The sequence below is a fragment of the Pleurodeles waltl genome, chromosome 3_1, assembly GCF_031143425.1.
Source record: "Pleurodeles waltl isolate 20211129_DDA chromosome 3_1, aPleWal1.hap1.20221129, whole genome shotgun sequence".
In the NCBI taxonomy this organism is placed as follows: domain Eukaryota; kingdom Metazoa; phylum Chordata; class Amphibia; order Caudata; family Salamandridae; genus Pleurodeles; species Pleurodeles waltl.
Window position 1 is genome coordinate 562,048,274 of NC_090440.1, and position 15,904 is coordinate 562,064,177.

A 15,904-nucleotide genomic window follows, 5' to 3' on the forward strand; every position below is an offset into this window, starting at 1 on the left:
AAAAATATTAAGTGCAATGCCCTTAGGCGTCATGGCGCTAACATGTGACGGGTTTGAAGCAGCAGATTCAGAAGCCAACATGTTAGTGAGAGAATGAAAAAAGCCAAGTTTTAAGTTGTTTTCTAAAGCTGGTAAAGTTCTGCCGATTTTTAAGAGCCCAACAAAGTTTGTTCTACAGTTTACAGGTGGAGTAAACAAAGCTCCTACCACCCCAAGATACTTTTGTTACATTTGGGGACTGTGGATGTTCTGGATACAGCTGAATACAAGAATTTCATTGGTAGGTACTGTGAGAAAGTAGCCTCTTTCTAGCCTTGTTACCCCCACTTTTGGCCTGTTTGTGAGTGTATGTCAGGGTGTTTTCATTGTCTCACTGGGATCCTGCTAGCCAGGGCCCAGTGCTCATAGTGAAAACCCTATGTTTTCAGTATGTTTGTTATGTGTCACTGGGACCCTGCTAGCCAGGACCCCAGTGCTCATAAGTTTGTGACCTATATGTATGTGTTCCCTGTGTGATGCCTAACTGTCTCACTGAGGCTCTGCTAACCAGAACCTCAGTGGTTATGCTCTCTCTTTACAAATTGTCACTAACAGGCTAGTGACCAATTTAATCAATTCACATTGGCATACTGGAACACCCTTATAATTCCCTAGTATATGATACAGAGGTACCCAGGGTATTGGGGTTCCAGGAGATCCCTATGGGCTGCAGCATTTCTTGTGCCACCCATAGGGAGATCTGACAATTCTTACACAGGCCTGCCAGTGCAGCCTGAGTGAAATAACGTCCACGTTATTTCACAGCCATTTATCACTGCACTTAAGTAACTTATAAGTCACCTATATGTCTAACCTTTACCTGGTACAGGTTGGGTGCTAAGTTACTTAGTGTGTGGGCACCCTGGCACTAGCCAAGGTGCTCCCACATTGTTCAGGGCAAATTCCCCGGACTTTGTGAGTGTGGGGACACTATTACACGCGTGCACTATACATGTGTCACGACATATGTATAGCGTCACAATGGTAACTCTGAACATGGCCATGTAACGTGTCTAAGATCATGGAATTGTCACCCCAATGCCATCCTGGCATTGGGGAGACAATTCCACGATCCCCCGAGTCTCTAGCACAGACCCGGGTACTGCCAAACTGCCTTTCCCAGGGTTTCACTGCAGCTGCTGCTGCTAACAACCCCTCAGACAGGTTTCTGCCCTCCTGGGGTCCAGCCAGGCTTGGCCCAGGAAGGCAGAACAAAGGACTTCCTCAGAGAGAGGGTGTTACACCCTCTCCCTTTGGAAAAAGGTGTCAAGGCTGGGGAGGAGTAGCCTCCCCCAGCCTCTAGAAATGCTTTGATGGGCACAGATGGTGCCCATCTCTGCATAAGCCAGTCTGCACCGGTTCAGGGATCCCTCAGCCCTGCTCTGGCGCGAAACTGGACAAAGGAAAGGGGAGTGACCACTCCCCTGACCTGCACCTCCCCTGGGAGGTGCCCAGAGCTCCTCCAGTGTGCTCAAGACCTCTGCCATCTTGGAAACAGAGGTGCTGCTGGCACACTGGACTGCTCTGAGTGGCCAGTGCCAGCAGGTGACGTCAGATACTCCTTCTGATAGGCTCCTTCAGGTGTTGCTAGCCTATCCTCTCTCCTAAGTAGCCAAACCTCCTTTTCTGGCTATTTAGGGTCTCTGCTTTGGGGAATTCCTTAGATAAAGAATGCAAGAGCTCATCAGAGTTCCTCTGCATCTCTCTCTTCACCTTCTGCCAAGGACTCGACTGCTGACCGCGCTGGAAGCCTGCAAAACTGCAACAAAGTAGCAAAGACGACTACTGCGACCTTGTAACGCTGATCCTGCCGCCTTCTCGACTGTTTTCCTGGTGGTGCATGCTGTGGGGGTAGTCTGCCTCCTCTCTGCACTAGAAGCTCCGAAGAAATCTCCCGTGGGTCGACGGAATCTTCCCCCTGCAACCGCAGGCACCAAAGAACTGCATCACCGGTCCTCTGGGTCTCCTCTCAGCACGACGAGCGAGGTCCCTTGAACTCAGCAACTCTGTCCAAGTGACTCCCACAGTCCAGTGACTCTTCAGTCCAAGTTTGGTGGAGGTAAGTCCTTGCCTCCCCATGCTAGACTGCATTGCTAGGAACCGCGTGTTTTGCAGCTACTCCGGCTCCTGTGCACTCTTCCAGGATTTCCTTTGTGCACAGCCAAGCCTGGGTCCCTGGTATTCTAACCTGCATTGCACGACCTCCTGAGTTGTCCTCCGGCTTCGTGGGACCCTCTTGTGCAACTTCGGGTGAGCTCCGGTTCACTCCACTTCGTAGTGCCTGTTCCGGCACTTCTGCGGGTGCTGCTTGCTTCTGGGTGGGCTCTTTGTCTTGCTGGACGCCCCCTCTGTCTCCTCACGTAATTGGCGACATCCTGGTCCCTCCTGGGCCACAACAGCATCCAAAAAACCTAACCGCGACCCTTGCAGCTAGCAAGGCTTGTTTGCGGTCTTTCTGCACGAAAACACATCTGCACGACTCTTCACGACGTGGGACATCCATCCTCCAAAGGGGAAGTTTCTAGCCCTTGTCGTTCTTGCAGAATCCACAGCTTCTACCATCCGGTGGCAGCTTCTTTGCACCCACAGCTGGCATTTCCTGGGCATCTGCCCACTCCCGACTTGATCGTGACTTTTGGACTTGGTCCCCTTGTTCCACAGGTACTCTCGTCTGGAAATCCATCGTTGTTGCATTGCTGGTGTTGGTCTTTCCTGCAGAATTCCCCTATCACGACTTCTGTGCTCTTTGGGGAACTTAGGTGCACTTTGCACCCACTTTTCAGGGTCTTGGGGTGGGCTATTTTTCTAACCCTCACTGTTTCCTTACAGTCCCAGCGACCCTCTACAAGGTCACATAGGTTTGGGGTCCATTCAATGTTCGCATTCCACTTCTAGAGTATATGGTTTGTGTTACCCCTACCCCTATGTGCTCCCATTGCATTCTATTGTGATTATACATTGTTTGCACTGTTTTCTATTGCTATTACTGCATATTTTGGTATTGTGTACATATACCTTGTGTATATTTGCTATCCTCAGACTGAGGGTACTCACTGAGATACTTTGGCATATTGTCATAAAAAATAAAGTACCTTTATTTTTAGTATATCTGTGTATTGTGTTTTCTTATGATATTGTGCATATGACACTAGTGGTACTGTAGGAGCTTCACTCGTCTCCTAGTTCAGCCTAAGCTGCTCTGCTAAGCTACCTTTTCTATCAGCCTAAGCTGCTAGACACCCCTCTACACTAATAAGGGATACCTGGGCCTGGTGCAAGGTGTAAGTACCTCTTGGTACCCACTACAAGCCAGTCCAGCCTCCTACATTGGTTGTGCAGCGGTGGGATAAGTACTTTGCAACTACTTACCACTTTGTCATATTGTACTTTTCATAAGAGAAAAATATACAAAACAAGTTCAGTGTATGTACACCTAACCAAAAAGTTTTGCTTTTCTTCTCTCACTTCTTTGCTAAGTGCTGCAAAGTACCTCTAAACTTTCAAAAAGTTCTTAAAAAGTTTTTTTCTGTCCTTTAAAAAGTTCTGAAAACTTTTTCTTTCTTTTTCTGTCCCTTAAACACTTTCTATAATGTCTGGCACAGGTCAAACTGTTGATCTGTCCAAACTTGCTTATGATCACCTTAGCTGGAAAGGAGCAAGGAGCTCTGCATTGAAAGAGGTTTAGGGGTAGGGAAGAATCCCTCTAGAGAACTGTTGGTTAATATGCTCATTGAACAAGATAAGACCTTAGTTGGCACTTCTGTTGAGAAATTAGCTGATGGTTCCCAATCTGACCCTGGGGCACCCCTAGCAAAAGATTTAGAAGGGAACCTTCCCAACCTGCCCATTAGCAGGCCACCTAGCAATGCTGGTACTAATGTGAGTTCTCATCACAGTAGGAGTGTTACTTCTGTTAGCCAGGTTGTTAGAGTGCCATCTGTTAGGGCCAGGTCTCCCTCTGTTCATTCTCACCATACTTCTGTGTCAAGGCATGCCCCACCCACCCACCCTGATGACAGAGTGTTAGAAAGGGAGCTCAATAGATTGAGAGTGGAAGAATCCAGGCTGAAGCTCAAGAAGCAACAGCTGGATTTAGATAGGCAGTCCTTTGATTTAGAAAAAGAAAGACAGAGGTTGGGGTTAGGACCCCATGGTGGCAGCAGCAGTATTCCAAATAGTCATCCTGTAAAAGAGCATGATTCTAGGAATCTGCACAAGATAGTTCCCCCTTACAAGGAGGGGGATGACATTAACAAGTGGTTTGCTGCACTTGAGAGGGCCTGTGTTGTACAGGAGGTCCCTCAAAGGCAGTGGGCTGCTATCCTATGGCTATCTTTCAGTGGAAAGGGTAGGGATAGGCTCCTTACTGTTAAAGAAAGTGATGCCAATAATTTTACAGTTCTTAAGAATGCACTCCTTGATGGTTATGGCTTAACCACTGAACAGTACAGGGTGAAGTTCAGAGAAACAAAAAGGAGTCTTCACAAGACTGGGTAGACTTTGTTGACCATTCAGTGAAGGCCTTGGAGGGGTGGTTACATGGCAGTAAAGTTTCTGACTATGAAAGCCTGTATAACTTAATCCTGAGAGAGCTTATTGTTAATAATTGTGTGTCTGATTTGTTGCACCAGTATCTAGTGGACTCAGATCTGACCTCTCCCCAAGAATTGGGAAAGAAGGCAGACAAATGGGTCAGACCAAGAGTGAACAGAAAAGTTCATACAGGTGGTGACAAGGATGGCAAGAAGAAAGATGGTGAGAAATCTTAGGATAAGCATGGGGACAAGGGTAAAAACCAAAGATCCTTCTTCAAATACTAAACACTCTTCAGGGGGTGGGGATAAAACAAATTCTTCCTCTTCTTCACAACCCACACACATTAAAAAGCCTTGGTGCTTTGTGTGTAAAAACAGAGGCCATAGGCCAGGGGATAAGTCCTGTCCAGGTAAACCCCTGAGCCTACCACCACTGATACATCAAGCTCTAGTGCCCCTAGTAGTAGTGGTAATAGTGGTGGGACTGCTGGCAACAGTCAAGTTAAGGGTGTAGTTGGGTTCACTTATGGGTCCATCATAGAAACTGGGGTAGTCAGTCCCAAGGCAGTTTCTGTCACACCTAGTGGCATTGGCCTTGCCACACTGGCTGCTTGTCCCCTTACAATGGATAAGTACAGGCAGACAGTTTCAATAAATGGTGTTGAGGCCCAGGCCTACAGGGACACAGGTGCCAGTATCACTTTGGTGACTGAAAACCTTGTGGCTCCTGAACAACACATCATTGGACAACAGTATAAGATTATTGATGTCCATAACTCCACTAAGTTTCTTCCCTTAGCTATAGTTCAGCTTAGTTGGGGTGGAGTTACTGGCCCTAAGCAGGTGGTAGTATCACCTAGCTTACCTGTATATTGTCTCTTAGGTAATGACCTAGAGGCCTCAGGTTGGGCTGATGTAGAGTTTTATACCCATGCAGCCATGCTGGGTATCCCAGAGGAATTGTTCCCTCTCATTTCTACTGAAATTAAAAAGCAAAGGAGAGAATGCCTGAAAACTCAGGATCCCTCTCCAACAACAGGTAAAAAGGGTATCACTGTATCCCCTAACCACCCTGCCATTCAGGATACCATTCCTGTGGTGGGAGAAAGCTCTCCTGGGGTGGCACCTGTTCCAAGGGAATCATCAGCTGGCATAGCTGTACTCCCTGAGGTGGAAGTACCTCTCTGTGGGATAACTAACATTGGTGGGAAAAAGAGCACCATTTTAGTTAACATGGAGCATCCCTCCAACCCTCCCAGAGAAACTTTAGTGCAGAAACCCTGCACTGCCTCACAACACTTAGGACAGCATCCCTGCCCTAGTGTGGAGCTCATAGGACAGCATCCCTGCCCTGCTCCAACTAAAGAGAAACAGCATCCCTGTTGCCTCTTCCAGCCATATGGACAAAGTTTTTGCCCAGCTATGGCTTTACTGAGACAGCATCCCTGTCTGGCATTCTCATCACTAGAAATAGGTTCAGTGGATAATTCCCACTGCTCTAAACTAACACTTACTGATAGAAACTCTGAAAATATATCTTCACATTGTTGCTTAGCTAAAAAACTTCAAACAGGGTGGTTTACATCCCCACAGGGAAGTAACCATATAGTGGATGATAAAGGGAGTAACCAGTCTATTGCAGAGCTACTCTCTACTTATCACCACTTAGACAATAAAGTCTCAACTGGCCAAGGTTAGCCTTATTGTCCTTCGTTTGGGGGGGGGGGGGGGGGGGGGGGAGAAAGTAGCCTCTTTCTAGCCTTGTTACCCCCACTTTTGGCCTGTTTGTGAGTGTATGTCAGGGTGTTTTCATTGTCTCACTGGGATCCTGCTAGCCAGGGCCCAGTGCTCATAGTGAAAACCCTATGTTTTCAGTATGTTTGTTATGTGTCACTGGGACCCTGCTAGCCAGGACCCCAGTGCTCATAAGTTTGTGACCTATATGTTTGTGTTCCCTGTGTGATGCCTAACTGTCTCACTGAGGCTCTGCTAACCAGAACCTCAGTGGTTATGCTCTCTCTTTACAAATTGTCACTAACAGGCTAGTGACCAATTTAATCAATTCACATTGGCATACTGGAACACCCTTATAATTCCCTAGTATATGGTACAGAGGTACCCAGGGTATTGGGGTTCCAGGAGATCCCTATGGGCTGCAGCATTTCTTGTGCCACCCATAGGGAGATCTGACAATTCTTACACAGGCCTGCCAGTGCAGCCTGAGTGAAATAACCTCCACGTTATTTCACAGCCATTTACCACTGCACTTAAGTAACTTATAAGTCACCTATATGTCTAATCTTTACCTGGTACAGGTTGGGTGCTAAGTTACTTAGTGTGTGGGCACCCTGGCACTAGCCAAGGTGCTCCCACATTGTTCAGGGCAAATTCCCTGGACTTTGTGAGTGCGGGGACACCATTACACGCGTGCACTATACATGTGTCACGACATATGTATAGCGTCACAATGGTTACTCCGGACATGGCCATGTAACATGTCTAAGACCATGGAATTGTCACCCCAATGCCATCCTGGCATTGGGGAGACAATTCCATGATCCCCCGAGTCTCTAGCACAGACCCGGGTACTGCCAAACTACCTTTCCCGGGGTTTCACTGCAGCTGCTTCTGCTGCCAACCCCTCAGACAGGTTTCTGCCCTCCTGAGGTCCAGCCAGGCTTGGCCCAGGAAGGCAGAACAAAGGACTTCCTCAGAGATAGGGTGTTACACCCTCTCCCTTTGGAAAAAGGTGTCAGGGCTGGGGAGGAGTAGCCTCCCCCAGCCTCTGGAAATGCTTTGATGGGCACAGATGGTTCCCATCTCTGCATAAGCCAGTCTGCACCGGTTCAGGGATCCCTCAGCCCTGCTCTGGCGCGAAACTGGACAAAGGAAAGGGGAGTGACCACTCCCCTGACCTACACCTCCCCTGGGAGGTGCCCAGAGCTCCTCCAGTGTGCTCCAGACCTCTGCCATCTTGGAAACAGAGGTGCTGCTGGCACACTGGACTGCTCTGAGTGGCCAGTGCCAGCAGGTGACGTCAGAGACTCCTTCTGATAGGCTCCTTCAGGTGTTGCTAGCCTATCCTCTCTCCTAAGTAGCCAAACCTCCTTTTCTGGCTATTTAGGGTCTCTGCTTTGGGGAATTCCTTAGATAACGAATGCAAGAGCTCATCAGAGTTCCTTTGCATCTCTCTCTTCACCTTCTGCCAAGGACTCGACTACTGACCGCGCTGGAAGCCTGCAAAACTGCAACAAAGTAGCAAAGACGACTACTGCGACCTTGTAACGCTGATCCTTCCGCCTTTTCGACTGTTTTCCTGGTGGTGCATGCTGTGGGGGTAGTCTGCCTCCTCTCTGCACTAGAAGCTCCGAAGAAATCTCCCGTGGGTCGACGGAATCTTCCCCCTGCAACCGCAGGCACCAAAGAACTGCATCACCGGTCCTCTGGGTCTCCTCTCAGCACGACGAGCGAGGTCCCTTGAACTCAGCAACTCTGTCCAAGTGACTCCCACAGTCCAGTGACTCTTCGGTCCACGTTTGGTGGAGGTAAGTCCTTGCCTCCCCACGCTAGACTGCATTGCTGGGAACCGCGTGTTTTGCAGCTACTCCGGCTCCTGTGCACTCTTCCAGGATTTCCTTTGTGCACAGCCAAGCCTGGGTCCCCGGCATTCTAACCTGCATTGCACGACCTCCTGAGTTGTCCTCCGGCTTCGTGGGACCCTCTTGTGCAACTTCGGGTGAGCTCCGGTTCACTCCACTTCGTAGTGCCTGTTCCGGCACTTCTGCAGGTGCTGCTTGCTTCTGAGTGGGCTCTTTGTCTTGCTGGACGCCCCCTCTGTCTCCTCACGTAATTGGCGACATCCTGGTCCCTCCTGGGCCACAACAGCATCCAAAAACCCTAACCGCGACCCTTGCAGCTAGCAAGGCTTGTTTGCGGTCTTTCTGCACGAAAACACCTCTGCACGACTCTTCACGACGTGGGACATCCATCCTCCAAAGGGGAAGTTTCTAGCCCTTGTCGTTCTTGCAGAATCCACAGCTTCTACCATCCGGTGGCAGCTTCTTTGCACCCACAGCTGGCATTTCCTGGGCATCTGCCCACTCCCGACTTGATCGTGACTTTTGGACTTGGTCCCCTTGTTCCACAGGTACTCTCGTCTGGAAATCCATTGTTGTTGCATTGCTGGTGTTGGTCTTTCCTGCAGAATTCCCCTATCACGAATTCTGTGCTCTTTGGGGAACTTAGGTGCACTTTGCACCCACTTTTCAGGGTCTTGGGGTGGGCTATTTTTCTAACCCTCACTGTTTCCTTACAGTCCCAGCGACCCTCTTCAAGGTCACATAGGTTTGGGGTCCATTCGTGGTTCGCATTCCACTTCTAGAGTATATGGTTTGTGTTGCCCCTATGTGCTCCCATTGCATTCTATTGTGACTATACATTGTTTGCACTGTTTTCTATTGCTATTACTGCATATTTTGGTATTGTGTACATATATCTTGTTTATATTTGCTATCCTCAAACTGAGGGTACTCACTGAGATACTTTGGCATATTGTCATAAAAAATAAAGTACCTTTATTTTTAGTATATCTGTGTATTGTGTTTTCTTATGATATTGTGCATATGACACTAGTGGTACTGTAGGAGCTTCACTCGTCTCCTAGTTCAGCCTAAGCTGCTCTGCTAAGCTACCTTTTCTATCAGCCTAAGCTGCTAGACACCCCTCTACACTAATAAGGGATACCTGGGCCTGGTGCAAGGTGTAAGTACCTCTTGGTACCCACTACAAGCCAGTCCAGCCTCCTACAGGTACCACATAAATATCTTCCTCAAAAACCCTGGGACTATCCCTTGGAAAGGTTTATGGTCTTTACAGAGTGCCTTAAAGGCCACTTGTTTCTTGGCAGGGATCCAGTGAAGCTCCACTAATGCTTGGGATACTGATTGAAATGTAGGTATTTTCTTTAGGAGGCGAGCTGGTACATTCTGTAAAAGCTGCAGTTTATTTAAAGAGCATAGATGAACATCCTGATTAAGGGCATTACAATAGTCCAGCCTGGACAATATCAGCGCAGTGACAACTGATTTTTGCAGGTCAAATGGAATAAAAGGAAGAATTTTTCTCAATGTTTTAAAAATAAAAAAAAACAGGAATAAGTGAGTTTGTTTATCTGATCTCTAAAAGTAAGGTTGGCGTTGAAGATCACCCCTAGGTTCCTAACTTTTGGGACAGGGATAGGGAGGGAACCAAGAGACTGGGGCCGCCAAGATGAGTTGTAAAACGAGGTATCCTTTCCAAAGAGGAGAACCTCAGGTTTATCTGAATTTAGTTGACCTCACACATGCATCTTGTGAAGCCTTGAGAAACCTGTTCAGCGTTGCTCGAAATGGGCAATATAATTTGAGTGTCGTCTGCAAATGCAATTGTGGAGAAGTCAAAAGATTGTATTAGTTTACTTAAAGGGGCTGCATAAATATTAAAGAGCGCAGTGCTCAATGATGACCCTTGAGGGGACGCTGCACGTCAAAGATAACGGTTTTGACCATAACTCACAAAGGAACACCGGCTGCTTTCTGTCAGTGATAAAGGATCTCAGAAGATCCAAGGTTAATCAAAAATCATCTTCTACGTGTGAAGGCGGCTATACTTCATGTAGCGATACAAGTTAAAAAAAAAACACTAATAGGGAATATCACGATGAGGGTGAAGGGCACTGTATTTTTACACCTGCTTGGTTAGTTTGGATTACTGAAGGTGTTTATTTTAATCTCTCAAGGGCACAGGGAAGGAGAAAAGTTTTGGGAACAGACATCAACAAGAAAACCACTGCAGCAACCCCGTCCCGACTTGAAGTTTGGACAAACATTGATAGAAGACTGGTTAACTAGAACTCTAGTTCTGTCTGTTACAAAAGAATTAGATAAAACATTTTTTTTTCATCTTACCGTGTGCTCAGCTGAGTTGTGACTTAACCCTTCGGTTACAGCAAGATTATCCCAGTTGCAGCAAGTTAGTTCTGTAGTGTGGTGTCATTCTGCTTCTTCCTGATAATCTAATGCAATTTTTATTGTTTTTGTTCTCTTTTGTCATTAGTGGCCGTGTTGCAAAGGAAGTCATGGAGTCGAGTGCCAAAATTAAGAGAGAGCCACCTGAAATTCACAGGTAAGCAAGTCCCAACTCTTCATCATTTGTTAGATCATCACACCAAATGCAGATCTCTGATTGGACACCTGATTGAACCGGTGCACATTTTTCACCAGGGCTGTTCCAAGGTGGCGTTAACAGTTTGCTTGAGAATAAGGCCTTATGCACATAAGGGAATGCATTTACCCCTGTGCTGTGTTGCAGATGAGGGCACAGAGGCAAGCAAGGCATCAGGTGACACACTGAATGGGTGCTACATAGGAGATGATGCACATTCAGTAAACCCCCCTGAAGGTGCTCTGTAGGAGAGGATTTAGGGGATCCTGGGACCAGGTATCCCCCTGCAGTTGGGTGTAGTTACACTTGCAACCACATGCAGGGGATACCTGCCCCTTCTGCAAAAGGCAATTTTTTGTCTCCGCACTTACGAGGCGGACCATCATTTTCAAACCACTGCTCCACTTTTCAGTGCTGTGCTACCCCTGGTAAAGTTCACAGTTGCTGGGACAGCTCATTTTATTTTTGTAATATGACACGTGGTCTGTTATGTGCTGAACTTACTTGCCTGGCAGAAACTGAGACCATGCACCACATTAATTTAATATGTCCTCTAAAGACATACTACTTAATTGCCCCTGGGGCAATGGGTATCTGCGCTCATTTATGTAACTTTGGGGCACTTAGGCATTACAGAAAGGCCTCAGATGCTTGATCCACCTCTTCTCGAATATGAACAATGCAGACAAATAATTGAGCCAGTGCAATCCCAGAGGAATAGTCCATCCGTTTGTTCCTGCATTTGTATGGGGTGTGCCCTCAAGCAAATGACGCAACGTCTTTGCCCCTGCACCCGTGCATGTTACAAATACGGAAGCAGACCAAAGAGATCATTGGAAGGGGCAGTAATTGTGCACCACATATGAAATGTGTTACATCTGACAGCCCTAGGTGGTCACCCCCCAACTTTTTGCCTGCCTCCCTCCATTTTTCTGACACAGTTTTTGCTGGTTTTAGGACTCTGCACACTATACCACTGCTGTCCAGTGCTAAACTCCATATGCGCTCTCCCCTAAACATGGTAACATTGGTTCCTACCCAATTGGCAGATTTAATTTACCTACAAGCCCCTAGTAAAGTGTACTACATGTGCCCAGGCCTTGTAACCTAAATACTACTAGTGGGCCTGCAGCACTGATTGTGCCACCCACATAAGTAGCCCCTTAACCGTGTCTCAGGCCTGCCATTTGACTTGACATTTAAAACTACTTTCCAAGCCTTAAACTTCCCTTTTTGTACACTCAAGTCACCCCTAAGGTAGGCCATAGGTAACCCGTAGGGCAGAGTGCAACATAGGTAAAAGGCAGGACAGGTACCTACGTCTTTTTACATGTCCTAGTAGTGAAAAACTCAAATTTGTTTTCCAGTAATATGAGGCCTGCTCCTCTCATAGACTAGCATTGGTACTGTCCTCACATACTCTTATGTGGTAGATTCTGATCTGGAAACAGTAGCCATGTCTTGTTTGGTATTGCCAGAATGGTAATAGAAAATCCTGCTTACTGGTGAAGTTGGATGTAATATTACTAGTTTAGAAATGCCACTTTTAGAAAGTGGGCATTTCTCTGCATTTACTACCATCTATGCCTTACAGCCTGTCTCCAATCCACGTCTGGTCTGTGCTGGTTGACAGCTCCCCTTGTGCATTCCACCCAGACAACCACAAACACAGGGCACTCAGTCACATCTGCGTTTATCTGCATACTGAATGGGTCTTCCTGGGCAGGAAGGGTTGAGGGGCTCACACTTACATTTTAAAGACCAGTGGCCTGCTCTCACACAAAGGACTGATAACCTCCCACAGGGGTCCTGGCAGACAGGACTGGGCTGAAAGGGAAACGTGTGCACTTCAAAACTACTCTTTGAAGTTTCCCCCACTTCAAAGCCATTTTTGGGTATATAAACTGAGTCTCTGACCTCATCAAATCAGACACTTCTGAACCTACACCTGCACTCTGTCAGAGGAACTGCCTGGCTGCCCAGAGGACTCATCTGGACTGCTTTGCTGAGAAGGCCTGCTGCCCTGCTTGTTGGCCTCCTGGCCTCTGACTCTGCTGGAAGGACTCTGCCTTCCTCCTGGAGTGCTCTCCAAGGGCTTGGATTGAGCTTGCCTCCTGTTTCTGAAGTCTACGTGCCAACAAAGACTTCACCTCTTCAAGAAAGTCCTTGTGCTTTGAAAATCGATGCAACATCTGCAAAAATCTTAGTAAAGCCTGCATCGCGGCTTGGAAATTTCCGCACTGCCGACCTGGAATGACACAGCACCGACTGGAAATTTGACGCAGCGCCTGCCTTGCGATGGAAGATTTGATCACCTACCAGATTGACACAGTACCTGCTCCTTCTACCAGCGTGCCAAGGATTTTCAATGCATCGTCCCTGGGCGTCAAAATATCCCTGTATGGAAGTGAGGAACCAGCACTGCGCACCTGAAAAATGACGCAACCCCATGCAGTGTGGAAAGAAACAACACATTGTCTATGATTTGATGCAACACCTGATTTAAAAGTGATATTTCAACTTGTGTTTATTGGATCTTTGTTGTTCTGACCTTATTTTATTTAGATAAATATTATCTATTTTTCTAAACATGTATGGTGTACTTTTGTGATGTTTTCAATGTGTTACTGTATGATTTATTGCACAAATACTTTACACATTGCCTTCTAAGTTAAGCCTGACTGCTCAGTGCCAAGCTACTAGAGGGTGGGCACAGGATAATTTGGATTGTGTTGTGACTTACCATGACTAGGATTGTTGTCCCTATTTTGACAAGGGTGTATACCTCTGCCAACTAGAGCCCCCTTTTCTAACAAAGTGGCACATAGTGCGGTCCCGAGGGTGTCCCTTTTAAGGCACTGGGTTGTTCTCTAGCCTCTCTTGTAAATGTATTTGGGTCTGCTTGCAGTGAAGGAAAGATCCAATCCTCACCTTTGTTCTTCACTGATACACACTCTCTTCAGCTCACAAATGAACTGTTAGAAATCAAATTTTTTCTAGGGAAAGTGCATCTTTTCCCATAATCAGGTGCTTTGTATCGGTCTGCCCCAGGTTTGCTCACTTAAGGGAGACCAGGACAAAGAGGTCAAATTTCTAATATGGCCCAGGAATGAATAATGAGTATATTTCTACAGTGCATCACACCTGAAAAGTAAGCGTCCCAGCACCCATGGTAAGCAAGTTGCTGAGCGGTCATGATTTAATACATGGGCAGGGAGAGTCATCTCATAGTGAACTGGGGAGAGAGGTGTGTCCTAAATGGAGTGCTCTTCAATATTCAGCACTAGCTTTGCAGCAGTCACATGACATGTGCCATGCCTCAATATTACAGCACTACCAGAGAACCAGAATACAACCCTCCTAACCAAAGTAACTTCCACAGCACTGGACCAGTTTTTTTTTTTCAACTTACAAACCCACAAACTCAGGGATTCTCTGCTTCCCTTAATGAATTTCCACCAAAGAGCTTCTCACCCTACAACTAGAATACCTTTTCTCCCACTGGTGTTTCCCTAACCTTCCAACAGAAAAATAAAAAAGTGATGGATGGAATGCCTGAATTGCTATTAGCCTCTGATAATTACTCAAGCCACATTACTCAAGCCACATTCCTGTCTATTGTTTTTCCCATTACACTACTGAAGATAGAGGCCAGTGATATAAAACAAGTCTTAGGGCCTGTTTTAGAATTTGGCGGATGGGGTTACTCCGTGAGAAACGAGATGGCTATCCCGTCCGCCATATTACAATTCCATTCTATCCTATGGAAATCGTAATATGGCAGGCTAAATAGCTGTCAAGTTTGTGACAGAGTAACCCTTCCCCTAAACTCTAAATCAGACCCTGACTTTTAATATTAACAGTCCAGCCCACACTGTGTGGCTAGATCATCCCAGACAGAACCACAAGCAGCCCAATACCAATTTTGGCCAGTGAGGTGTAGCTTGTGTCTAATACCGCAATGAGCATGAAAGCTGTGTCTTAGAATACAAAAGGAAAATAACAAGATGATGAAATTGAGTGTTTGTATACTCTCAGTCACTGACAGTTACTCAGTACATATCTCACTGATTAGGCTTACATAGGGTGAAACCAGTTTTTAGGGTACCTTATGTTCCTGTCTGGAGTGGGGTCAGACCTGGCAGTTTGGACTAGACTGTTCCTTTAGGAGCTGGACAAAAGTTAATATGCATATGGTTGGTCTCTGTCTGAAGTGACACAGTGGGTGATGAACAATGATGGACTGCGATGCGGCCCAGGCAGTCACCAGTGTCTGAGATTAACTTTCCTGGTTGCATCTAGGGCCTCTTTGTTTGCTGCATTCCATCTCCACCTCCCCCCCCCCACTTCACTATTCCTCTTATCCTTGCACCTTTACTCATCTTTGCCTTCCTACGCTTCACTGGCCTCTTGTGTACCACTCCTTGCTGCTCCTCTTATCTCAATTCTCACAATATTCCTTTCTCTACTGTCTTGCTTATGGTGCACTCTACTTCTTCCTGTTCTCCCTTGAATATCCACGAGTCACCATATGTTTTCTCCTCTTTGCTCAGAGCTGGCCTGGTGCCAAGCAGAAGCTGCCCCTCCATCACTCATGGCCCAAGGCTGACCAGTGTGCCACGGACTCGCCGGCGAGCAGTGCATATCTCTATCATGGAAGGTAAGGGATGGTGGTATGGCAAGCAGGGAGAACATCATAGGAGTGAGTATGGAGAATATGACATAGATGGTGAATAGGGAGATCAAGTAGCAGAAAATGAGTAGGAAGAATATGTAACAGTGGAACATGAAGTAAAGGTGAGTAGGGAGAACACAAATCCTCGGGTTAGTAGAGAGGAAAAGTAGCAAGGGATGGGTAGGGAGAACAAGAACGAGAGTGTGAGAAGTAAGAGCACTAAGCAGGCATGAATAGAAATAAGGTCGAGCCAGGATACAAGCAGGAGAAGGTGAAAAGGGGAGCAGAAAGAACAGAAGCAATTTGAAGCAGGAAAAAATTAGGGAGAATGAAGCATGACGAGCACAGCAAAGTGAAGCAGAGGCGAGCAGGACAGCCTGACGCTGGGGGTGAGAAGGAACAATGCGAGGTGCGGGGAGAGGAAGAAGCAGGGGTGAACCAGGGGAACATGAAG

At 46.9% G+C, this 15,904-nt stretch overlaps 1 protein-coding gene across 5 annotated transcripts in view; it reads left to right on the forward strand.

Annotated features, from left to right (window-relative positions):
* Positions 1 to 15,904, forward strand: part of FRMD5 (FERM domain containing 5) — a 396,131-nt gene that overhangs the window by 348,711 nt on the left and 31,516 nt on the right. For all 5 annotated transcript variants that reach the window (XM_069222965.1, XM_069222966.1, XM_069222967.1 and 2 more), the window contains 2 exons: positions 10,668 to 10,736; positions 15,329 to 15,435. In XM_069222965.1, coding sequence (XP_069079066.1) covers positions 10,668 to 10,736; positions 15,329 to 15,435 — 176 coding nt within the window. The remainder of the gene's footprint in view (positions 1 to 10,667; positions 10,737 to 15,328; positions 15,436 to 15,904) is intronic.